This window comes from Podarcis melisellensis (assembly GCF_964234715.1).
Source record: "Podarcis melisellensis genome assembly, chromosome: 9".
Taxonomy (NCBI): Eukaryota; Metazoa; Chordata; class Lepidosauria; order Squamata; family Lacertidae; genus Podarcis; species Podarcis melisellensis.
In genome coordinates this window covers 44,715,338-44,741,319 of record NC_138541.1, presented here as the reverse complement: position 1 = coordinate 44,741,319, position 25,982 = coordinate 44,715,338, and the positions used below count along the sequence as shown (strand labels likewise).

The window sequence follows — 25,982 nt, the reverse complement described above, 5'->3', positions numbered from 1 at the left end:
GAGGGGGCCATGGTGAGTGGGGGTGGAGTCGGGTGGCAATGTTTCTATTTACTTAATGTATGTGTGGGGTTTTGTGTCAGCATCGCTTGTGTGGGTTCTCTTTACTATTCGCCTGTGTTCCTTTGGTGGTGAGAGAGGTTGGGGTTGGCCTAGGGTGTGGTTGGTTGTTTGTGATTGGCTGTGGTGAGCTTTGTTTTCATGCGTGAGTGGGGTGGGTGGGTGTTTTTGAATCAGGTTAGCCATATTGATTCGTAAGCTGTTGGTGGATTTTTGTCGTTGTCTTGTTGGATTGTGTATGTGATAAAAGGGAGCCATACCGGGGTGAAGGCGTCTTCTTCCATTTGTCCCCATGTCAGTTTCAGTTTATTGGTTAGTTTTCCTAATAAGGCTGTTTCCCATACTATTTGGTACCATTGCTCCATGCTTACTCCTGACAGGTCTGATAAAGCTGCCATTTGTGAGTAGCCTAACCTCAAGCTCCCAAAACCCAATATCTGAAACAAAAAACATACTGACAACATTCTATTTTTAGTTCTGTGACGTACTTAGTGAGGCTCGAATGAAAATTATCTAGCTCAGTATATATAAATACAACTTCAGGACAAACTCAACTTTCAAGTAATAAGCAATATTAAAAATTAACAATAGATTCTTAGCTGTAACAGTATTTACACTGTATGCTTTAGTACACTTAGTGTCTTCATTACAAAACATAACTCTGATTTAAATTACGTTCAGACAGCAGCCCCCTGCATACATCCAGTTCTAGAATTCACTGATAAATGGGAGAGGAAGCAGTATGACAAAACAGAAACACAAACTTGTCTTCCGTTTTGCACAATACTTCCTTATAAATGTCTCCTTTAGTGTGTGTCTCCCATACTAATTCTACAAAATGCACGTCTGCCATTTGGACTAGTGGTGGTGAAAAGCATAGTTCCTGGATAATTTTCATTATGCTGGGGGTACTGATTTAGCACAGTCAATACCCCAAAACATCATGAAAACAGGCTATACCCCTAAAATGCCTGAAAGCACCTGCAATTTCTCTGAACATGTACACATCTGCATGAAAAAATAATGGACAGCCTGTAATTGTGATACTCTTCCCTTAAAGGTATATGATTTCCTGTGAATTGAAATGTAACAAATACAGCTATTATATTTTTAGATTAAAATGGCTGTTTTGAGTCATGCAGTAAATTCACTGCACCAAGCTTGCAGAATGCCATGAAGGAGTTAACTATAGGAGCACGCACAGAAACTTCAAAGCCTAGTACAAACAGCATTCTCCTTTAAGTTCTCTCAAGAGAAGAAACAGCTTCCTTAATTAATTCTTGTCAGTCAAGCTATGAGCAGCCATTACTACAGAGCTTATTTCACGACTTACATAAAAGAGAAAGGTTGGGTTTTGCGCTCTTTAAGAAGAATGCCAGATAGCGAAGATGGAGTCACCAGCCAATGTGATCTGAAGCAGAACTAATCCGTCAATTTTTTTAAAAATGCTGCCAAAGGGCCAGTACTGCCTGTTTCCCCCCAGTGTGAAACATATTGGGGGGGCTTGACAAATCAGTGCAGCATTTAATAAGCAATTAATAACTCATCTCTAGATCTGAAAGCAACCTGCCACACACACACACGAGAAGGCATACAAGAAACTGAATCACAACATGAATCTGATATACCTCTTTTATGCAACTCTCTCAGTGGAATGCCGTCTCCTCCCCCATCGTACGGTAAATAAGGATCAGAAGATACTTCCATGAGTGAAATAGATAGAGGGCTTCTAAGATCAGAACGACCGAGTCATTTCTTATAGAACAGCAGCAGGCTGGGAAGCTGCCATATTCGATCAGGATTTGGACTGTGTGCTGGCTTGTTGCAGCAACTCTGTTCTTCCACAATCGATGATGTCATCAAAGGGAAATTATTGCAGCCTGGTTGCTACTGGCTACAATCTAGGAGTGCTTAAAGGTGGAACGGCAGACTTAATCTAAAAAGCCTGCTATTTCTGAAGGTGACTACACTTGAAGTAAAACAGAATGAACTGGTTTAGGAGAATATAAACTAAACCCAGCTGCCCAAGCTAACACTAATGTAAAAATAGCAGCACTGAAAAGGCAGCCATGTTTGCCCTTGTGCTTTTTTATATACAAACCAAATACTTAAATCTAATTCCTCAAAAAAGAACAAAGTGGGGTGGGGGAGAGAAGACTTATCTTACTCAATTCAGTGTCTTTTATTTTAAATACACAGATCCATAACTAATATGACCAGTAATAAGAGCACAAATCATACGAGTAGCTTATAAACAGGAACATTTTATCATACCCAAAAAGGAGGGAGGGAAGTGTCTCTCAAATTACAGAGACAGATTTAATGCAGTTTAGCCTTTCTCGCGTCATTACATTCACTTCAACAACAGAAATGTTATTAAAAGCCGATGTCGTTGGCACACTTAGAAATCCAATTCAAGCCCGTGAGATTTACTTCAAAGTAACTATATGCAGAACCAAGCTGCCTATTATCTTCCCATTTGTATCTCATTCAACATGGATTGCCATTTGGTTCGTGGACGTCCCAATACACTGAGTTAGCAAACTGCCACTGTTCTAAAATAAAACAATCATATTGAAACACATAATGTAAGGATTCCTGGAGATTTAAGAATAAATTTGAATGCTGTTTAAAGTCTACTCTTCATCAGAAAGGCTGTATATAATACATGGTAACTGATTTTAGTGAAAATTTTGATTCTCTGGATATAGAGGTTTGACGCTAATTTTTTGTCCAGAAATAAATACCGACACATTCTGACTTGTGAACATGAAAACAAATGTTAATCTGCTCTGGGCAAATGCTAATACTTGTCCTGTTCTAGCTTCTGAAGCACAATTTTGCCCCAACACCCACAAATTGGTATAAAAGGTAAAGGGACCCCTGACCATTAGGTCGAGTCATGACTGACTCTGGAGTTGCGAGGCTCATCTCGCTTTATTGGCCGAGGGAGCCGGCGTACAGCTTCCGGGTCATGTGGCCAGCATGACTAAGCCGCTTCTGACAAACCAGAGCAGCACACAGAAACACTGTTTACCTTCCCGTCGGAGTGGTACCTATTTATCTACTTGCACTTTAACATGCTTTCGAACTGCTAGGTTGGCAGGAGCAGGGACTGAGCAACAGGATTTGAACTGCCGACCTTCTGATCGGCAAGTCCTAGGCTCTATGGTTTAACCCACAGTGCCACCCGAGTCCTTTACAAACTGGTATACTTTCACCTTAAAAAAATATAATATTTTGAAAAAACATGCAGGCCATATGATGATTTGGTTGCAGATGATATCACTTATTGTAGTTGTGGATGCCACTTTTTGTAGATATAGTCCAGTAGATAGTGTTGGGGAAGAATCAGTGGTCATGATGTATGTTGACACCAATCACATGGGGAAGTATGTATGTACAATCCTAAAGCAAATTTTAGGTTGCAAGATACAAGGTTGAAAGCTAAAATTTTCAAATTAGCTTTCTCTGAAATCTGCCTGTTTCACACACAGGGTCAGTTAGACAAGTGCCGCTGACAAGTGAATGGATGAAACAAGGACATTGGGAGATGGGATTTTGATTTGTTAGGCCAGAGCTTTCCAAACTGTGTGTTGTGCCACATTAGTGTGTAGGTGTGTCGCGCAAATGCTTCCTGCGCTCCTCTAGGGGCTGGAAAGGGGTTGGTTTAACCTCCAGTCTGCTAGTAAAACTGAATTACTGTGTCACAAAATGACGCATGTCTAAAAATTGTGTCATCAACATGAAAAATTTGAAAAGCTTTTTATGAAGAATACAACATGGTTACAGGGGTGTGGGGCATAACGTAACATGGCTGTTGTGGGGAGCATGGATTAACACAAAATTAGCCAAGGATGTAAATGTGTTAACTGTTATTGGCAACTTCAGAAACATAGCACTGAAACCTCCCGTCAATATAAGTAAATATTTATTTTATTTACATACTGCTCTTCATTTTTAAAAAAATATCAAAGTGATTTTTACACAATGGAACATTAAAACACAATGAAAACAACAAATACATTTATTACCTACCAATCTATCAAGTACAACTATGATCTACTTATAAGCACAGAGGAAACCAAACAGCAGAAGAGGAAACAAATCACACGACCAATAATACTTTTTTTTAAAAAAACCACACACACTTGGCTGAAAATTTTACAGAGCACCAAAAGCCAGGAAAAATAGGCCACCTGTTGCATCTCCATGGAATTACATAGATGAAGTGCTACAATGGAGGAGATCCTATTAATTATCTCATGTAAAAGACACTGTTCTTCCTGTAGCTCTGGTACTGACAAAAGAGCATTCCCTGCCACATTTGTTTTCTTAATTCAATATATGGTACTCCTAAACATTGACACAAGTTTTTAATTTCTCTGAGTTCAAAACAACAACACCACATATCTATGCATGATTGCAACAGTTTATTGTTGAACAATATAAAACTAGAATGCTGAAAAATAGAGACCATTGGGGAACCAGAAGTCTCCTTAGCAGCAAGTACTTCTTCCCCGCAGGTAAGCACCCATGCCCAGCATAATGATTCCCTTTCCAAACATGGCAGGGAACTCAGAGGAGAAAGGGATGTTTGTACTAAATGAGAGAAATCAACTCTGCACCCCTTCCCATTTTTCTGGCATGCCCCCAAAATAGAATAAAAGAGTTGGCATATCTCACTTTGCACAGGAGATATCCCAGAAGTGAGAGCAAGACAAACAGCAGACACGTACACACAGGCCCAGCATCAAATTTCCACCACAAAAGCAAGGGATCTGAGATCTGAAATACAGTGGTACCTCAGTTTTTGAACAGCTTAGTTCCCAAACAACTCAGAACCTGAATGCTGCAAACCCGGAAGTAGGTGTTCCAGTTTTCGAACTTTGCCTCGGAAGCCGAATGTGCTCCTGAGCTTCCGTTTTCACTGTTACGCAGCTCATTTGAGTCCCCCGCATAGTAATTAGGGCTTTTTTCATCCCATGTTACCCTTGAAAGGCAATTTTAAGTCCCCCCCCATCATAATAAAGGCTTTTTTCATCCCGTTTGTATCTTTGAGCAGCTAATTTAAGTTGTTGCCCCCCACGAATTGTAATTAAAGCCTTCCATTTCTGATTGCAGTGTTCCGAGGTGATATTTGGTGCTTTTGTTTTTGATATTTTTTTGCATTTTTGTTTGTGTGGCTCTTGCATTTTTGTGACTGTGGCCTGTTTTTCATTTTATGATTGATTGATTGATTGATTGAGTCTGCTGAAATGGATAAAAGCCCCCCATCCAAACAATGACTATTATCAGTGCAAGTAAGAAAAAAAATAATTTAATTTTTATCATCTACAATACTGTCTTATTTATTTTATAGTATAGAACATTGATTATTGTTTTCATTTTATGGATCAGTGGTCTTCTTGGATAGTAAAATTCATGTTAAATTGCTGTTTTAGTGGTTGTTTTTGAAAGTCTGGAACATATTAATCTGTTTTGCATTACTTTCTATGGGAAAGTGCGCCTTGGTTTTGGAACGTTTTGGTTTTGGAATAGACTTCCGAAACCGATTAAGTTTGAGAACCAAGGTACCACTGTACTGCTTCTCTTCCTAGTTAGTACATATGAGGAAGCTGGCTCTATTCCTCTCGGTACAGAGAACAGAGATTGGCAGAAGGACAGTAAGGATATGACAAGGCTAGATGAAGACCTGATGTGTTAGGGAAAGCATTTATGAAGAGTGATTTTGATGGACAGGTAAGCCAATGAACAGTGTGAAAAATAGTATTATGTATCAGGAAAACTAGTACATCAAAACAGTGGCCTTTTTGACTGTCCATTCTAGGAGTGGGGAGGAAAGAGAGGCCTGATACTTACTGGAAAGTTTCGTAAGCTACTGCACTGCAACCTAATATATACTTAACACAGGAAAGATCCCCTTTCAAGTGTCTATTACTTAAATCAGGGATTGCCAATGCAGTGCCCGCTGGCACACATTTGCCCAGAGAAGGTTTCCCTGGTGCTTGTAGGGTCTCCTCCTACTGAAATTAAGACTTGAAAGAATCATGTCATTGTAGTCAACAGAATAGGTTGTGATGCAGTGTGTGCAGTGCCCACAACAAGCCCAAGTAGGTTGTTGACCCCTGACTTAAATTACAACTGAAATTACCAGTGTGTGCAGTTGTGAAGCAGCTGTTAAGAGTATCAAACTTTGTTATTAATAGTTACAGTTCTATTCCAGAGATTCAAGTCAACTATAACATTTTAAAAGTGTGGCACATATATGATGATCATAATCTTCAGGGGCATGATACTCCTTCACAAGTTTGGAAAGGTATTTACTAAGGGCTCAGATTTCTGCAACTCGTTCCTTCACTATATGAATGTTCGTGCCTTATTTGCTTAAACTAATTCATCTAAAGCTATTGTTCTTTGACAAGCCCTGACCAATGTTCCATTATGTTCCTTGTTGATATTTCTAGGAATAAAAACAATTTACCACAAACACAATGTCCTTCAACAAATCAACACATTGTATCTTTCCCTTTAAAGCTTTTCTTACTAAAGCTTAACAAGAACAGATTTGCACATTTTCTTCCTGCAATTTATGGACAGCCAATTTAGTCACAGCAAGTCTCAGTATTCATCCGTTATTGTTCCCATCTGATTTTGTTCCCAAATAGCCTCAAGAAGCATCTGTGCTTCTTGAATCATGGAGTAATGTTAGTCATTAAGTTATGCCAACCACATTTAACGAAACTGTAAAAAAATTAAAACATGTTAGCTTTGAAAAGCTAATAATACAGGCAGCCCCATTTACACGTGTTCAATATGTACATGACCATGTATCGCACCAAACTCAGAAACATCATAAAGTCATCACTGAAACATCACAAAAAGGGTGAAATGGTGTGTTTGCAGGCTTTTTCAATGGGTTTCAATTATATCCAATTTCACCGACGCATGAGATGCCTCAGAACGTAACCCACACATAAACGGGGGGCTGTCTGTACTGTTCATAACGACAGTATTTCTTCAAATGAAGAAATATATCAGAAAGTCTTAAAATAGTATGTGGAGTGCTAAAACTAATCTAATGAGAAAGTCATTTTACAGTTCACAACATTCTGCAAGAAGATACTATACTATATTAAAGTCTAATTCAGGTATTGCAAAACCACTGTTTTGTTGTTAGGGTTGTGCCTTTGGCTCATGTGCACTGTTCATCCCTGCACCATTCATCCTCCACCACCTCCTTGCTACTTACAGTTAAATTTTATCCTGCTCTTCCTATTGTTGCTATGTCCGAACTGGGCAAACTATAGTTACCATACCACACAAATCCAGTTGAAACCCTGGGGCAAGATTCAGCACAGCACAAGCAGGCATCAGTTTGAGCAATGGGGCCTCTCCTCCTCACCTGCAGCCCCCACCCCTAAAGATGCCCTAGCAGACCCTCCTGAGCAGATCTGAGGGGGGAAAGAGGAATGGAGGGGAAGAAGAGAAACCAGAAGTCTGATTGCGTAAAGAATTCTACAGTGCGAGCAGGCAGACATCAATGAACGTTGTCCACGGCTTCCAATTGCAGTTTGGAGGCAAGCTATGGTTTGCAGTACAACAGGAAGCAAGGATGGGAACTGAAGTGAATGAGCCCAAGGTAAGGCCTCAAATGCCAAACTAGTTTGGTTATGACAACTGAACTGAGACATGAATTTTTGTTTTTATGCTCAGAACACCAAAAACATGTTGCAATGCCACACCACGAGGATCCTAAAAGCCCAATCTACCAGCATGTAAGTACAATGAGTTAAAAAGAAATGCCAGTGGTTTACTGACTTACCAATACATGCATCACCATCTAACAAATTGTCATCTTCAGAGGTCTGGAAGTCCATAATGACACCGGCTCCATCTAGAAGTTCTTCATCACTGCTTGCACTAGTTATGCTGTTGTAGCTATTTCGGTAGTAACCTCTATGGAACAACTGCTCAGACTCCATTTAGCTGCTTTAATTACCTGAAGAATAAGAAATTCAAAGTTACAAAGCATTGCCCAAGTACACCATTCACATTAAAGTGAAGAATATGAAGATTTTTCTTGAAGTATTAGGAAAATTCATTATAGCTCAATGAAGGTGCAACTACCATAAATATAATTCAAAAGCAGCAGCAACTACCCATGTAATAACACTCATGGTTTGTGTTTAATTCTGAAAACATGCATGCTTTTGAAGCCAACCTACAATCTCTATAATAGTACCATAATATTTATTTTTCATTATGAAAACATTATGCTTATGTTACCTCCTTTCTGAGATATGAACATAAGCAGACATTAGTTAGATAGGATAATGTGACTTCAAAACTGAAGCATTTATTGCTAGACAAAGGGAATAAGAAAGGACAACTACCTCATGCAGTCAGTAGCTCAAAAAGCAACCCTACAGCTTCCTATAAAGGCAATTATAAAAAGTGGGTAGCATATGACCAAGTCACACTCATAATAGACCCATCAAAATCAATGAACTTAAGTTTGTCAAGCCCATTTATTTCAATGGGTCTGCTCCACATATAACTTAGTTGGCTACAATCTGTAGTTCCTTTTGTGGAATGGGATGGGTGGAAAGCATAGAAGAAATTAAGTGTGAGAAGAGCATGTGGGAAAAGAGGTAAAAGTGTGAATGAAAGGCAGTCTTTCTAATAACCCTGGAACATCCATTCTGTACCTCAGGTGATTATACAAATTCACCTTTTCTCAGCACTGCATCTGTATACCTACGACAGGCTGCTTATCTTAATGATACATTGTACTATCTACTTCAATTAGACATAATGACTAGGACACCAAACTTGTACTAGCAGAAAACAATTCTTACAGGTGTCTTGGGGTTCTGCTCCAGAGGGCCCTTCAATCTGGAGGAAGAAGTTGAAAGTTTGATGTGTGTGTGGAAAATACTGCATATGAAGCTGTGGATCACTTCTAGTTTACAGTATAATTGTCTATATGCAAAACTTTTTTTAAAAAAAGCCAGTTTATAAAAAGCAGACTGTTAACGGTTAGCCTACGATAAACATGTAGGTTTCCTCATGGTGATCCAAAATTTATTCATTCAGAACTATTATTTATTAATCATCTGATTTATATTCCAACCTTCCTCCCATACGTAAAGGGAACCCTGACCATTAGGTCCAGTCGTGGCCGACTCTGGGGCTGCGGCGCTCATCTCACTTTATTGGCCGAGGGAGCCGGCGTACAGCTTCCGGGTCATGTGGCCAGCATGACTAAGCCGCTTCTGGCAAACCAGAGCAGTGCACGGAAACGCCGTTTACCTTCCCGCCGGAGCAGTACCTATTTATCTACTTGCACTTTGACGTGCTCCCAGGATTGCAGACAGAACATGCTAAAACTTTTTAAATCTAAAAACAGTTCAAAAACTTCATTTTGACCAGTGATCAAGGCGTCTATGAACGGTGTCTTTCTGTCATCAAATGTCCGAGTAAATAGGAATGTTCTTAAATTTCTCTTGAAGGTAAACGATGAGGGAGACAGATATACCTCACTCACAAAGGAGAGCATTTCCCAGAAAAGGCTCTGTCATGGATCAATACCAACCAGGCAGCCCCACATGGTGGCATGACCAACAAGTCTTCATCAAGATAGGGTACAAGAAGCTTGATACTAAGGAAGGTGCTCTTTTCAGTACTTGGGTCTCAATACTGAGCCATTTAGGCGCTGTGGGTTAAAGCCTCAGTGCCTAGGGCTTGCCGATCGAAAGGTCGGCGGTTCGAATCCCTGCGGCGGGGTGCGCTCCCGTTGCTCGGTCCCAGCGCCTGCCAACCTAGCAGTTCGAAAGCACCTCCGGGTGCAAGTAGATAAATAGGTACCGCTTACCAGCGGGAAGGTAAACGGCGTTTCCGTGTGCGGCTCTGGCTCGCCAGAGCAGCGATGTCACGCTGGCCACGTGACCCGGAAGTGTCTTCGGACAGCGCTGGCCCCTGGCCTCTTAAGTGAGATGGGCGCACAACCCCAGAGTCTGTCAAGACTGGCCCGTACGGGCAGGGGTACCTTTACCTTTACCTTTAACTTAGGTTACACAAGCACAGAATTTCAATGTTAGTAAAGGGTACGTACAAGCCATGTTTAATCAAGTTCATATAATAAAAATGAATAAAACTGCACAACTAATGTAGAGGTGAACACAAGCCACAAAAAGCACAAATGCAATGATTTGATATCTCAGTGACAATTTTATATGTGCTGATATAGTTCTACTTAAGCCAAAGATCCACTTCTAAATAAAGTGCAAGACCAAGGCAGGATAGTGAGTGTTTTAACTTCTACAGCCATATAGTTAACAATTTAGGTAATACTTCAGACTGCTTTATGAAATCAAGAAAACTTTAGGTATTATATTATCACAGAAATGATTGTTTTACCTGCAAAACCGGGGTTTTTTGCTGAAAATATACCAAATCCAATGCCCGTGTTTTATGGTGCCTTCATTCACTATTCTTTGGTCTTGAAATTAAACTTTCAGTCTTCTTACATAGAATCACAACTCGTGCTCTGAAGTCATATGACTTTTAAGAACTATGGAACCATTATGAAAATTGTTGTATCTTTGGCACGCCTAACAGTGGAACTACGGGAATGCACCACTGATGCAGGATAGATGGAAGGATTCACAGCAGACGGACAGGAGGGAATCCTCTCTCTGTGGCCATTTCTCTACCCGCCTATTTTATTTTTGCAGATATTCTCTTGAACAGCAAAGCAATGTGCAATTATTTTTACCCCAACGAAAATTGAATTTGGGCCCCACTGGGGGCAGTGGAAGCAAGGAAGAAAAGAATGGCATGTGGAAGACAAAAGAGGTTCAAGACTATCTAAATGCCTTTATTCCTGCCTGGTTCCCTCCTTATAGTTGATCCACTTATAGGAACTGCCATCCAGAGATCCTGAAGGTCTTATACATGGGGATATGGAAAAACTCAAATTGCAATACTCCAACATTTTCATTAGAGCAGCTGTCATCTTTGTCATCATTATTTCGAAAACTAAAATCTACTGCATGCTTTTTCCTAAGATTTATGGATCGGAGCACTGGTTCCCAAACTTTTTTGGGCCACTGCCTACTTGGTTCCATAAATTCATCCCCAGTGCTCCCTACCCGACACTATAAAAGCATTATTCAGAACAGTGGCTTGCACAACCTGCAAAGGTAAACAGTAATGGAACTCTCATCCAGAATATTCACCTTGCCTAGCTTCCAGACCTGGGGACGAACTACCCACAAGTCTTGTCAAGATTCAGTTTCAACTAATTAGCTTTAATCCAGCCCACCACGTGTTCAAGCACCAGGTTAGGACCTGTTCAGCCACACCCAACACAGATGTCATAGAAAAATAAAGTTGGGTGTTATTCACACATTGGTGGCACCTTGCTCCAAACCCCTAATGACGACTCCAAATTAGTATTAATAACCTTCAAATTAGACTACTGTAATATGCTGTAAGTTTGAAACAAACTGCTACTACAAGCAAAATGCTGCTGCCATAATACTGACTGGAACATGGAAATCAGACCATATTTCACCCATTTTGTTTGATATACATTGGTTGCCAGTTATTTCTGGGAGCACTTCAACAGGTTGAAGCCTTAAGCGGTTTGGGACCTAGGCACTTAGAGGACTGCCTTCTAAGTGCTCCATTGTAGCATCTGAGGTATCACTCTCGATCCATTGGTGATACGAGACCTGCAGGCAGCAACAAAGGCAGTCAATAAATCCAGAGTGGTGCCTTCAGTTCCCAAACTGGTAGAACAGGAAGAGTGGAGATCAACAGAATATAATGAGGAAAAACATCTGAAATGGGTGGGTGGGACAAGGCGATGGATAGATTTAAAAGGAAGGACAAAATGTTTGTGGTGGTCACAGAAAGGGAAGCTCATGAAAGGCTCTTAATATCATATAGAGCAACAAATGAAGAGGTGCCCCATCTCTCCCCTCTGCAGAGAGGGAGATGTTCTTGTATCACATAGAGCTTTTGTACAGGCAGATACTTCATTTATTCCAAAACTCAGCAAGGACATTAAGTTTTCTGCAGAGAAGAATTGAGAGAAGATCTATTTGTTCTTTGTCAACTTGTGTTGCAAGTCCATTTGGGATACATGAAGCTTAGCTTCCAATAAAAATATTTTAGGTAAACAAAAGCTCATTAAGTGGGTGAAACTTTCTCCAACCTGACATTGACTAGATGTTATAGACTACAACAGTCGTCTGCCCTGAGTTACAGTCCAAAACATTTAAATGGCAGCAGGTTAGGGGGGAGGGGATCCAGCTGCCTTTGCGAGACTTAGGATGAAACTTGTGAGAACTTCAGGCCTATGCAAGTGTATTTTTCTACCCGCCAACAAGTTAATGACAGCCATTGCTGAGGAGTACAAATCAGTGCATACCAGTAATTGCCACATATTAATGTTGCAATACAAGCTGCCAAACATCAAGGCCACAGATTTGCTACTTCCGAGTAGGCATGTACACAAACCCGTCGCAGAACCAACTTAGCTTACAGTTGCCTATGCAACTTTGGTGATTCCAGAAGGGCACAGGACTTCTTTGCTCAGAAGGAAACCCCACTTAGGGGGCCATGCAGCTGGAGGGCAGCACCACTGGGCCAACTTGAGGGGAAAGCCTTCCCTTTGGCAAGAGGCAGATTCCATCAATGGAAACGAGGGGGGGGGCGACCGCAGGAAGGCGGCCTGGCCATTCTCCCCGCCCCATGGATACCCTCGGGCCGATGGCAACGGCAGGATGCGGCATGACGCTTCCTTTTCCCGGCCAGCGGAGAGGAGAGGAGCCTTCCAGAGGCGAGAGGTACCCAAGGGCTCACCCCCTCCGCGCAGACGCCTCACCCTCTCGCCCCGGGATCACCTGCCACGTTCTAGCAGGCGCCCCTCCGCCTCGCCTCACGCCACAACCACCTTCCTGCAGCTGAGGGAGCGCGTGAGGCAAGAACCGCGTCCCGCATCGCCCGCCCCGCTCCCCCGACCACCTCAGCTCCCTCGCCTCAGCCGCATCCTGCCCTACCTGGCCGTGTGGCGCCGCCTGGTGATCCCGCCAGAAGGGCTCACACATCCTCCCTCCGTCGGGCCGGACGGAGAGACTCGGCCGCCTCCCGCCCAACTAACGCGGGGGGTGGGGCTTGACGCGCAGCCCACGCCTCGAGGTCACGCCTCAGCCAGCCAATCAGCGTCCGGAAATCGGCGCTCGGCTCAGCGGAACCCCGCCCTTCGCCGGCGATAGGAGGGGGAAGGAGATAAGTGTCTCCGCGGCCGCGCAGGCGCAGCCGCAGGACCGTCAGACGCCCTGTGCCGGGGACGCTTTAACCGGGCGGTGTTAAAGGCAGGTGGGCTCGGGCTCCGCGCGTGCGCGCTGTGTGCAATATTGTTAGCGCTGCTCGCTGGTGTTCGCAACGTCCGCAGGAACAGAGCTCTGGGTTTACGTAGCGCTCGGCTGAACGGGACTTTTAGCCGCCTTAAGTCCGCCTGAAGTTTTGCCAAGTGACAGGACTGAGCAATTAGCAAAGCTGTTCTTCCCCGCGGCATTTTGAGGTTTCAATCTTAACAGCCCCGTTGCATGAGATGTGGTGCTTGTAAGGGTTTGGGACCTTTTAATTCTGTGTGGTACGAACGGTAATCATGTAAGTTTCTATATCTATAAACTATATATATAGATATAGATAGATATATATATACACACACAAAAAAAAACCACTATGCAACTAAAATACGGAAAATATATAATACTTCTTGCCCGCTTTAAGGTGCAGTTCAGATTACCCACTAATGCAACAGTGCTGCTCTTGTCTACTCAGAAGTAAGCCCTGCTAAGTTCACAATGAGCCTTACTGCTAAATAACTGTGCATATATTATGTAGGATTGCAGCCTTACTGTACGGTTCCTGAAATGTAAATCTTAACAAGAGTTATGTGGACATTTCTCGCAATAAGACATTTTGGCAGCACACACTATCAAGCAATCACTTCAGCAATGCCATGTAAAAAAGGGGGGGGATAGGAAAAGAGTTAAGATTCAAAATAAGCATGTGTCCAGGCAGCAAACGTGTTTAGTGCAGTTACCCAAACATAAATAAACGAGGTGGCAATGCAGCTGGGAGACGATGAAGGAAGATACTTGCATAGATAGATAAGTGGAAAATGCTTTGGCAGGTACCGTGTTCCACCATCCTCCATCTCTCTCTACGGATGCTCGGACGTTAAGCGGGCCGGGAAAACATTAATTATACGCAATAATAGGCAGGAGCAGCCGCATGCATTGAGGGGCCTCCCGCTGCTCACCCTCAACCCCCGCCTCCTACCCCATCCGCGGCTTTCACTTGGTACTTGGGTCACGTGACCTCCCCTCGCCGCGTTACCAGGGTGAAGCTGTAAGCAGGCGCTGACGGAGCTCCCTCTGTGGTGCATCCGAACCTTCAGGGCCCCTGCTTCGCCCAATGGCAGGGCGGGGGTTTGATGTCGCCGTCCTATAGCAACGCGAAAGGGGTGGGAGCGGAGCTCGGGTTCGGTTGGAGCTGCTGGAAAAAGGGTGAGGTGGGCTCGGGGTTCGGCAGAGAGGTGGCGGGGCTGGAGAGGGAAGAAGCCTGAGGGGAGGGGGGACTAGCGCTTTGCTGGCGGAAGGAGGGGCGCAAATGTTCCTTTCCCAGCTCGCTTTGCAGCAGCAGCAGCGGTGCCTGGCTGCTTCTCGTCCCTGTTTCCCCGCGCTTGGGGCTCCTGCTTAGTAAGTTGCCTTGTTCTGCCCTGTTTGTTTGTCGTCGCCGACGCTGTTGCTGCAGCGATGGGTGTGTCGGGGGCCGCAGTGGGGAGGCTTCCTCCTCGAGGGCCCCTGGGTGTAGGAAGGTAAGCCCCTTCCCTCCTGGGACGCTGCGCCGCAGAGGTTCATGGAACAGGCTCCAGTGTTAAAATGCGGGGTAATTACCCCGGAGTAACTCCCTCGGCCTGAAAGTCAGTTAACGGAGGTGAATATTATTATTTTTTGTTAAGTCACTCCACTCCACCCACGGGGAGTGTGAGGTGAGAGGAGCTTCTCCCTTCCCACCCGGTAGCATCCTTATCGAGAACAGTTGAGATACTGGGTATTGTCACGTCTAATACAGAAAACTAATACTGTAGAGCTTTACACGTGAGGCGCTTTTTACAGGCGTTTCAGAGAAGTGAATCAAAATTGGTTGAAAACAAGGCGCCTTACATTGTACCGAGTAAGTTCTAATTCATTACAGCGTAGGCGAGCTTGTAGTTAACAATTCTGATAACTTTGAAAGGCCCAAACTCCATATTTTCTAAAATTCGGCAAAACTGGTTTTACAAAGCGGTAGATCAAAATATTACTAAAACAGCAAAAGTGGTGTATGTGCTATACTAATCATATTAATGGTTGTCGCATTGGGCTGCAATTCTGTGCAACTTATCTGGGGAATACAGGACATAGGAAGCTGCCTTATATCAAGTCTGATCATTGGTCCATCTCTAGCTCAATGTTGTCTGTGCAGATTGATAGCTGCTCTCTGCTTGTTCAGATTGCATGTCTCCCAGCCTTACGCGGAGACGCTGGGGATTGAACCCCAGGAGTTGGAGTCAAAAAGCATCTAGAACATAGGAAGCTGCATTGTATCAAATTGGACTGTTGTGCCATCTAGATCAGTTTTGTCAACACTGACTGGCAGAGGCTTTCCGGGGTTTAAGGCAGCAGTCTTTACCATCCCTACTTGGAGACACCAGTAAATGTACGTGAGACATGTTACTGCAAAGCATGCGCTCTCTACCACTGCAGATCATGGGTTCCTCACCCCCAGATGAATGGAATTCTGTAGGGTCAAAAACACAATGTTGCATTGTACCTCAGAACTAATTAGTAAGCAGTGCTGGTATTTCAAACTTGAAAAAATATGCCCCCTACGGCCATAGTAGCCAGTGACTGGGCAGCCATGTTGTGGACCAGCAGTAATTTCCTAGCAGTCTTCAAGGGTAAGGTAGGCCCCATGTATAATGTACCGCATCAGTCTAATGTATTACAGTATATCAGTCTAATGTAGAGGTTATCAAGGCATATAGAACGGCAGCCAAGACTTTTATCACTCAATATGGCATGCCAACTTTATATTAATCACACTGACCTCATCCCCAAAGTCATGTGGTGGCATTAATCAGCAATTTCTTATATGTGTTTAAAATAGCATTAGCAGCTTGAATCTTGTGGATTCCCAAAGAATAATTCCTCTAGTGTAGAGCAGAACTCTTCCTATACCATCTTCTGGTACTTGACTAGTCAGATAGTTTCAGAAGCATTCCAACTTCCATCCTAGCAAAGCACTCCAGAAAGATACAATTGATGATGATGAAGAAGAGGAATTTGGATCTGATATCCTGCTTTATCACTACCCAAAGGAGTCTCAAAGCGGCTAACATTCTCCTTTCCCTTCCTCCCCCACAACAAACACTCTGTGAGGTGAGTGAGGCTGAGAGACTTCAGAGAAGTGTGACTAGCCAAGGTCACCCAGCAGCTGCATGTGGAGGAGCAGGGAAGCGAACCCGGTTCCCCAGATTACGAGTCTACCCCTCTTAACCACTACACCATACTGGCTGATGAGAGTGCCACAAGAATACCCCTTATCTATATCCTAATGACTGTTATTTTCAGGAGCAGCAACAAAGTTTGAAAATGCATCCAAGTGGTTAGCTTAAGCTCTGCTACCAAACTAGCAAACTCAGTTCGGGTTATCATTTTAAGGCTGCAGTCTTAAATAAGTTTACTTGGAAGTGGTCCCATGGAACTTAGTGGGTCTCATTCCCAAATAAGTATTTAATCCTGATTTGGGAATAAGCTTCACTTTAACCCAGTGGAACCTACTTTCAGGTAAGAGTGCATTGTGTCAGACTATATAACAAGGTAAGTGTTACTTTTCATAAATGCAGCAGTTCTCCTTTTCTAATTTGTGCTTTGAGGTTTACTTGCATCTTCTTGGTATATAGTCTGTGACAGCTTTTTAATCAGGTAAGATATAAATATTTCTGTGTTCCTTTGAAAAGCATTTTCCATAGTAATAGCCATGGGATAGAGACAGTGGATGCAAACTACTGTACGGCGTATCTGAAGCAGAAATAATTGCATTCACAGGCTTAGAGACCTTATAATGAAAGGGAATGTTGAAACATTGATGGCATCTAAAAAGACAAGTGATTTGGAAACTGGTTTGTGATGCATAAATTGATCTGGCAGATACAAAAAGAGCAACTTGGTTATTCCATTAAAAAGCTCACTTTTTCTCCCTAGCCCATACATAAGGATGCCTTAGAAAACTACCATGGACAAATATATTAAGGTGCAAAAGATTGGTGAAGGATCTTTTGGAAAAGCAATTCTGGTTAAAGCAAAGGAAAACGGCAAACAATATGTTATTAAGGAGATCAATATATCCAAGGTGAGTCTCTTGAGTTTTATTTCCTTTCATTACATCTTTCTTTATATTTATGTTTTCACAAACAATGCTTTTCTTTTAAAGATGTCGAATAAAGAGAGAGAAGAATCAAGGAGAGAAGTTGCAGTGTTGGCAAACATGAAACATCCAAATATTGTGCTATACAGAGAATCATTTGAAGGTTAGGATTAAAAATAACTTGGCATCTAAAATAAAAAGCTGAACTGGATTGAAGTGCCTGAATTGGGGTTTGTGTGTTGCCTTTCAACGTCCAGTTTCCTGTTTAGTATTTCTTGTTGCATGCTGCAGTTCTGTGTGTGCTTACTTAAAAGAGGGGATGGAGAAGAATTTCATTAGACCCACATTATTAAGCAAACTGACCTAATTTCCATCTCCCAGACTAATATGCAGATCAGAACACAATTATCTTTTGAATATCACACTTCTCTGAACCTTCCCATAGTGTTCTCAGCTCAGAAAAAATAACCAAAATATGTGTGCTTTTTAAAAAAAATACTCATTTTATAGTGAAGTATGTTTAGAAATGCATTTCGGATAAGATACATATCTAAATACAAAATTTTGCATGAATTTTCTTTCTTTAAAAATCAGACTAATGTGGAAGTGTGATTATGATAATGGTGATATTTTATCTGATTGGGTTGCCTCAGCTCCTCTGGGCAGCTTACAGCATATCTAAAAACCATAGTAAAACATTAAACCTTAAAAAGCTTCTCTATATATGGCTGCCTTCAGATGTTGTCTAAAGGTTATATAATTACCTTGATATCTGAGGGGAGGGCATTCCACAGGATGGGTGCCACTGCTGAGAAGGCCCTGTGCCTGGTTCCCTGTAGCTTGACTTCTCACAGTGGGGGAAATGCCAGAAGGCCCTCAGTGCTGAATCGCAGTGTCTGGGATGAATGATGGATGGAATGGACTTACATAAATGAACACATATGAAATTGGCATGGGCCAGAAATAGCATGATCTGACATATCAATTTAAAAGTTAGTCAAATTGATCAGTAGGACCTCCTAATAAATATGGTTGGATTGGGCAGCAAGTCTACCATTTTTCATGTCTCCTGTATGAGTTGGAAAATACACAGTAATGGAAGCTAAACAAATTAAGGGACTGGCCAGTGTGATGCATTGTGAAGTGTAAATTAACACTTCTCTGTGTGTATTTATTTATTTTACAGAAGGTGGCTGTCTTTACATAGTGATGGACTATTGTGAAGGAGGAGACCTGTTTAAAAAAATTAATACACAGAAAGGTGTCTTGTTTTCAGAAGACCAGGTAAGAGGATTTGAGATTTATACTGCTTGATAACTGTAGATGTTCTAACTCTGATAGACACCCACTATGTCCACAATAATGGCTGGCATTGGTGCCAACCAAAAAATATGTGGTTGCGATTCTGACTTTTACTTTGCCTCTGAAATGTGATGTCAATTCTAACTTCTTTTAGATCATGGATTGGTTTGTACAGATCTGCTTAGCACTGAAACATGTGCATGACAGAAAAATTTTGCATCGAGACATAAAGTCACAAGTAAGTTCACTGAAACTTTTTTTAATTGAATGTCAATATTCTAATAACTAGGCTTTAGCCTACTTTCTTCGAAACACTGATGAGAGAACAAACCTATGTCAGGACTTTCCAGGAAGAACAAGGGTTTGTGCACTTTCAGGCCAAGGCTTACTTCAGATGTAATGCTAAAAGTATGGTTCAGCGTTATATGAGCACCAACAAGGTAGCCCCTTCCTCTCCTCCACTTTGTGTACAAGAGAAGAATGAAGTCTTCACTTTTGATTTGTAATCAACCTTGAGTTTCCTGTTATGTCTGAACCTGAGATACGTTTATTCTAAATATGGTTAGTTTAGACAAACCAAGAGGGAATGCACACATTCCCATATTTCCAGTCTAAGCTTACATCTTGGTTTAGAGTGCATGCGATTAGCTTTCAGGTTACATATTACAATTATGTTCGTGAGCTTTAGCAAACAGATTTGTCAAAAATTGTTTGGAAATACTCTTAGTTACCAGTCAGTTGTTAATAACAACTGACTAAGAAATGTTAATATGCATCCAGCTAAAAGTGGTTTCTTATAATGATTGGCAAATTCGGTATAAGTTACTTTCTTCTCTACTGAATTTAACTTCGTGTTAGTGTACTGTATTTTTCTTGTTTCTACTCCAGAATATATTTTTAACCAAAGATGGAACAATACAGTTGGGGGACTTTGGAATAGCTCGAGTTCTTAATAGGTAATACTGAAATACGTTTTGCGCAATTCACACAGTACTATAAAACATAATCTAATTCATTATATTTTTATTTTTAGTACAGTGGAACTTGCTCGAACTTGCATAGGAACGCCATATTACTTGTCACCAGAAATCTGTGAGAATAAGCCTTACAACAATAAAAGGTAGTATTTAGCTGTAGGCTTAACTTATTTCAGTTGTATGTAGATGCCATTGTCTTTTACCTCAATGCAATTTATTCAACTGACTTCATCATACTGCTTTGTGAAAATACAGAAGCCAACCCACTTTTATCCAGCCTCAGCATTGGTTATCATTTTGGGGCACTTGCATAACTCAGAGCAGTGCAGAGTATCTATTCCATGTAGGGAATGTGCTGGTGAAGCAGATTGCTGTGGTCAGCAGTATTTCATTCTCCACTAGCTGGTGAGCAGAGGGTTCAGTCCTGCTGGGTGCTGATTTGCCAACACATTCCTTGCAGAGAACACTGGCAAAGCAGACTCCCATCCCCACTGGTCAACACTGACAGGTGCGCAATGATGACATCAGGTTACTGATAGGCGGGTGGTCCCACCCCCCTGTCAGAATTGACTCATGGGGTTAGGGAGAGATAAAGGATTGGCCTGCTGGGCCAAAAATATCCCTTACCCATTATCGCTTCCTTCTGGCTGTTAAGAGTAATAGCTATCCTAGGCCAGACTGATATGCTTTGATCCCAAGGGCAGTCCAAGATGTGAACCAGAAGTGGGAAATCTAAATGTCTTCCATATAACAAAAATAATATAATAATTTGACAATTTGGTATCCTTTGGTCATAAATGACAGTTTGCTCATTTATGGAAGTGCGTACCCAATTACACTTCCATAAACGACCTACCTTAACTTTGCACCTGGCCCAGAGAAAAGGGGAAATGATGGATGAGAAAGTCATCTTTTCTAAGGAACCAGCAGAACAAAAAGCTATAAGCAGGCTGATATGGTCCACATTGTTGCTTAGATGGTGCATGTTGCACAAGTGAACAGAATTTCAGCCATTGCAATTTACATTACCGTAGAAACGTGGATAACCATTTGGATGGCAGAAGTTGCCCCAGCTGAAATGTACATATGTATATAGGCATAGCTGAACTTAATAAGGTGACCGAAGGTAATACAAGCCAACCCAAGTTTCAAGGACAAGCTAGACCAGGCATAGGCAAACTCGGCCCTCCAGATGTTTTTGGCTTACAACTCCCGTGATCCCTAGCTAACAGGACCAGGGGTCAGGGATGATGGAAATTGTAGTCTCAAAACATCTGGAGGGCCGAATTTGCCTATGCCTGAGCTAGACTATTGATCATCTAGGGGTCTGTGCAAACTAATGTTCTGTGTCTTGTTTCTTTAGTGACATATGGGCTCTTGGTTGTGTTCTCTATGAAATGTGCACACTGAAACATGCAGTAAGTCAACATTTCTAAATACTTTATAAGCGAAACTCTTTTTTCCAATGCCCAGAAAATGCAATATTTTTATTTTAGGTATTTTGACATCAAAATCACTTGTGTTCTGCTGATTGTATACTTTTTGTAGTTACATGGAGGGGTTGGTAGGAGAGAATTGAACTACAGTAATAGATAATTGCATGCCCATGATAAGATTTAAAGTAACAGCATGTGACACAAGTCAAAGCCCCAAATACAGCTGTTAGCTGGCTTGGATAATGTACCACATTGTTGATGGGATTTTTAAAATGGAGGGAATTTCAATCCCCCAAACTTCAGCCTTAGAGCAATTACAGTAAGCCCGCAACTTGCACACATTTAACCTGTATGCATTCAGCTTTACGTGTGTGGCAAATTTTAAAAAAATAAATAAATGGAAAGAGGGTGGGATTCTGGGAAAAATGACTTTGGCAATCACACCCACCATTGAACCCAATGGGTTTTGACCAGTGCTTTTTTCTGGGGAGACGCAGGGGTACACATACCCCTAAACATTTTGTGAATCTTAAGTTTGGCCTCATTGAGGGGCAGTATTTCAATATGAGTAGGAAAATGAGAGCACTCCTAAACATTTTTAAAGAAAAAAGAACTGGTTGTAATTTTGGCTTTAAGATAAGAGGGTAGTGGGAAAACAATATGGAAAATCTTTATGGATAAAATGCAAGACTAAAAGCAAATTGATAATATTTTCTAGAGCACCGAAAATGCATATTAAAGTAATTTTGATTTTTGTAGCATTAAGAAATTCAGTTGTCTTGTTTTGCTGTGGCATTAGTACTGTCTAATACATACAAATTGCGCTTATCTCTGCAGTTTGAAGCTGGAAATATGAAAAATCTGGTACTCAAGATAATTTCCGGGTCATTTCCTCCTGTTTCTGTGCATTATTCCCATGACCTCCGGAGTCTGATTTCACAGTTATTTAAAAGAAATCCTAGGGATAGGCCATCAGTCAACTCCATATTGGAGAAAATTTTTATAGCTAAGCGTATTGAAAAATTTCTAACACCCCAGGTATGTACTTGGACCTATTGTTGTATTGTTACAAATGATCTACTGTGCAATAAGTTTAAGAAGCCCAACATAAACATGCTGCTTCTGTTAATTAAGAAATATTTCGGTTATGTGCAATATATCTATGTATCTTAGCAAATTAGGTACTATTGTGTTTTTATGATTATCTTTCTATAGAATAAGAACACCGAAATGCCACTCTACAGCAGTGTGTGTGTGTGTGTGTGTGTGTGTGTGTGTGTATGTAGATATAGATATATACACACACACACACACATATACATATATATATATATACACACACACACACACACACACACACAAACACACACACACACACACACACACACACACATACATTAAGTAACACACCATTTCAAATTCAAACTTTAATTATTTAAGATAAAAAAGGTAAAGGGACCCCTGACCATTAGGTCCAATCGTGGCCGACTCTGGGGTTGCGGCGCTCATCTCGCTTTATTAGCCGAGGGAGCCAGCGTACAGCTTCTGGGTCATGTGGCCAGCATGACTAAGCCGCTTCTGGTGAACCAGAGCAGCGCACGGAAACGCCGTTTACCTTCCTGCCGGAGCAGTACCTATTTATCTACTTGCACTTTGATGTGCTTTCGAACTGCTAGGTTGGCAGGAGCAGGGACCAAGCAACGGGCGCTTACCCTGTTGTGGGGATTCAAACTACTGACCTTCTGATTGGCAAGTCCTAAGCTCTGTGGTTTAACCCACAGCGCCACCCGCGTCCCTAATTATTTAACATACTTATACATAAATAAAGTAGTTTACTTATACAGGGAGGGATGGGGAACGTCAGGCCCCGGGGTCAAATTCACACCTCTCTATCATGCCCTTGGGACTTTGCCCAGGCCATCTTCCCACTGCAGTCACACCCTCATGGGTCCTGCTCTGTGTCTAGTGATTTTTTATCTTGCTGGAATGTATCCATTAACATTGAGTTATCCCTTGCTTGCCTGAAGAGTCGTGTGTGTCTGGTCACACCCTTTTTCCACATCCACCTCTGGAAGGTTGCCCATGAGAGAATGTTCTCCAGCCCTGACATAAAAGAGGGTCTCAACATTTTAGATAAGACTTTGAGATTAGAATCATAGTCATATGTGTAAGTAACTTGAATAGAGCGTGCTGAAGCATACTTGAACAATATTTTTCGATAATACTTAAATACCTTTCTAATTAGGTACATTTTTAAAAGCATAAAATATCTTAAGTCAAAGCTTAACGGGGTCCCCTCCTCAAGCCACATGGAGAGCTTCCATGGAGGGTTCAGACATGCACCTTGTGACTGCATGACCTTTCTTGGCTCATTGAAATGTTGTATGCTGGTTGTATGTTCATGGCCATTTATGTGATGAAATGTTATAAAGATTGCAATCTGTATCCAACATGTAATAACTCAACACGTATGTACTTTGTCTTTGGGACAAGGTGAATGAGCTTTATACATTTCTTCTTAAGAACTTCCTATGATTTGAGTTCAGGTTCATAACTAGTAAACAGTTTTTGAAAAAGGTATGAACATCCAAGTTAGGGTACAGCTATCTATATATACTCTTCTACAGTGGTACCTCTGGTTCCAAACTTAATTCATTCTGGAGGTCCGTTCTTAACCTGAAACAGTTCTTAACCTGAGGTACCACTTTAGCTAATGGGCCTCCCAGTGGCCTGCGGTTTCTGTTCTCATCCTGAGGTAAATTTCTTAACCCGAGGTACTACTTCCAGGTTAGCGGAGTCTGTAACCCAAAGTGTTTGTAACCTGAGGTACCACTGTTTTTTTGGAACAAATGTTTATGGAAACAGTTATTCAATTTATTGGTCATTCAGTAACTGTTAGACTCTGTGTTACTCTCTAACGTAAAATTATTCTTTTAGCTTATTGCAGAAGAATTTAGCCATAAAGTATTTCAGAAGTTTGGACCTCATGCTGGACCAGGTAATATATGAAAAAAAATCCTCTTAGGTGCATTTTAGTTGATTCCAATACATCATTGACCTGATGAGTATCAGGTGACGGTAGCAAATGCAGAATATTCATGATGTTTAGAGCCCTTAATTTAGAATTTATTTTTATTAATCCAAGATAGCCTATGCATAAGGAAAGGAATCTTCATCTAGAAACTTGGTTTTGAAATGAGTTTTCACAGATCAGCTTTTGTGCACAATAGCAGCACAGCATTAAAAGGAAATTTCTCAAGTTATAAAAATTGCTTATTGTTAACTTACATTACAAGTAATTAGTTTGAAACAACACAATATTGCTTTAAAGTCAGTTCCAAATATGTAGCTTATAGCCAGAGCATTTTGAGTTAAGATAATAAACTATTCCTTTTGCCAGGTATGTAGATGAAGGTTGCTTTTGGCACATGGTAGGTGGGGAACAGGTAGACTTGAAAGCCAAGAATATAACAGGTTACCAATCTTTGTCATAAGTAAGTAAGGAATAACAGTTGTGTCCTCTTTTCAAATAAGCATTCAACCAGTTCTGTCTTCTATGGAGTGTGTTGTACCTAAGCCAAATAATATCAGCATGTCTAACTCTGGATGGGAAGAGAATTATTTTTGAATATTCCTTAGTCTTAGGACAGATTCCTAAAGAAACCCAGTGTTGTGTAAAGTAGTTCTTTTTGTGTGTGTGTTCTCTCTTGAATAGCAAAGAGACCAGCTCAAGGTCAGAACTTGGCCTCTGCTGCACCAGCTCAAAAAATCACAAAACCTGCTGCTAAATATGGAGTGCCTTTAATGCTTAAGAAGTCTGGGGATGCAGCTAAAAAGCCCTATGAGAAGCCTTCAATTAAATGCCGACAGGTGAGAGAAAATATTCAGCGATGAAACAAAAGTATATCTTTTTGATGAGGGAGGTGGAGAAAGTGTATGTTATATGTTGGGACTTTGGTGTTTGTGTTTTTTAAACCTTAACTGCATTTTGTTTGTGTCAACTTGTCACGGGCATAGTTTCAGCGACCGATAGATTCCCTTGCGGGAGTGGAAACACGGTATGTAACTAGTCTTTGCAATTGCACTGTGATGCGCATTCAAGTGCAAGGCATCCAATGTGGCATCTGTTGCCTTTCCACCCACTTTCCAGTATAGATTGGCTGTGAATAGTTTTGGACCTGCTCACATATCGCTGCATGCAATCATATCTGCATTAAGGCCCATAACACAACTGGAAGGTGTTATGGCGTGTTTTGGTTCCACCCAGTGTAAAAAGTGTACAAAGACCATATAATAAAATAACAGCAAGTAAACTCTTTCAGTAAACATTCCTGAAAAGAAAACCTGAAATGCTATATCAACAAGCAAGCTTCATAAACTCAGTGGAATCAAAGTGTTGATTTGGTATTTCAAAGTATAAAGTGGCACAGCCTAGTGGGTCTTCATGAGTAAGTTATGATGTTATACTGGCCCTGTTGGTACATGCACCATCTTAAATATTTAGGATCTCATTTGCTTTTTATTTGAACAGATTTGTTTTATTTGACTTTTTAAATTTGTGTCATCCACTGTTGACTTCGTCTTTTTCTTTATTGTTTACAATATGAGATGCAGCAAAACTTCCCATCAAGGATTGGCTAGGGATCCAATGGATCCTAAGCCCAGCCTTCCCAAAAGCCCTGTTTTAGGGCTTCCAGCCAATTTCTACCACCAG

The 25,982-nt window shown here is 41.5% G+C and overlaps 2 protein-coding genes across 17 annotated transcripts in view; one reads left to right on the top strand and one right to left on the bottom strand.

Annotated features, from left to right (window-relative positions):
* Window positions 1-13,269, bottom strand: part of CLCN3 (chloride voltage-gated channel 3) — a 44,675-nt gene extending 31,406 nt beyond the window's left edge. For 4 of the 9 annotated variants that reach the window (XM_081925997.1, XM_081926002.1, XM_081925999.1 and 1 more), the window contains exons 1-2: window positions 13,131-13,269; window positions 7,883-8,059 (exon numbers count right to left, since the gene is read on the bottom strand). In XM_081925997.1, coding sequence (XP_081782123.1) covers window positions 7,883-8,042 — 160 coding nt within the window. In that variant the 5' untranslated portion in view covers window positions 8,043-8,059; window positions 13,131-13,269. Of the gene's footprint in view, window positions 1-1,390; window positions 1,616-1,685; window positions 1,893-7,882; window positions 8,060-10,479; window positions 10,575-13,130 lie in introns of those variants that run through there. The other 5 variants (XM_081926001.1, XM_081926005.1, XM_081925998.1 and 2 more) reach the window with 4 other exon arrangements.
* A 366-nt stretch (window positions 13,270-13,635) lies between these two features.
* Window positions 13,636-25,982, top strand: part of NEK1 (NIMA related kinase 1) — a 38,906-nt gene continuing 26,559 nt past the window's right edge. For 4 of the 8 annotated variants that reach the window (XM_081925924.1, XM_081925922.1, XM_081925921.1 and 1 more), the window contains exons 1-11: window positions 14,673-14,840; window positions 17,391-17,538; window positions 17,620-17,716; window positions 18,740-18,837; window positions 19,010-19,093; window positions 19,744-19,811; window positions 19,889-19,975; window positions 21,196-21,250; window positions 22,106-22,306; window positions 24,206-24,266; window positions 24,984-25,138. In XM_081925924.1, the coding sequence (XP_081782050.1) occupies window positions 17,422-17,538; window positions 17,620-17,716; window positions 18,740-18,837; window positions 19,010-19,093; window positions 19,744-19,811; window positions 19,889-19,975; window positions 21,196-21,250; window positions 22,106-22,306; window positions 24,206-24,266; window positions 24,984-25,138 (1,023 nt within the window). In that variant the 5' untranslated portion in view covers window positions 14,673-14,840; window positions 17,391-17,421. Of the gene's footprint in view, window positions 13,655-14,466; window positions 14,649-14,672; window positions 14,841-17,390; window positions 17,539-17,619; window positions 17,717-18,739; window positions 18,838-19,009; window positions 19,094-19,743; window positions 19,812-19,888; window positions 19,976-21,195; window positions 21,251-22,105; window positions 22,307-24,205; window positions 24,267-24,983; window positions 25,139-25,982 lie in introns of those variants that run through there. The other 4 variants (XM_081925920.1, XM_081925919.1, XM_081925923.1 and 1 more) reach the window with 4 other exon arrangements.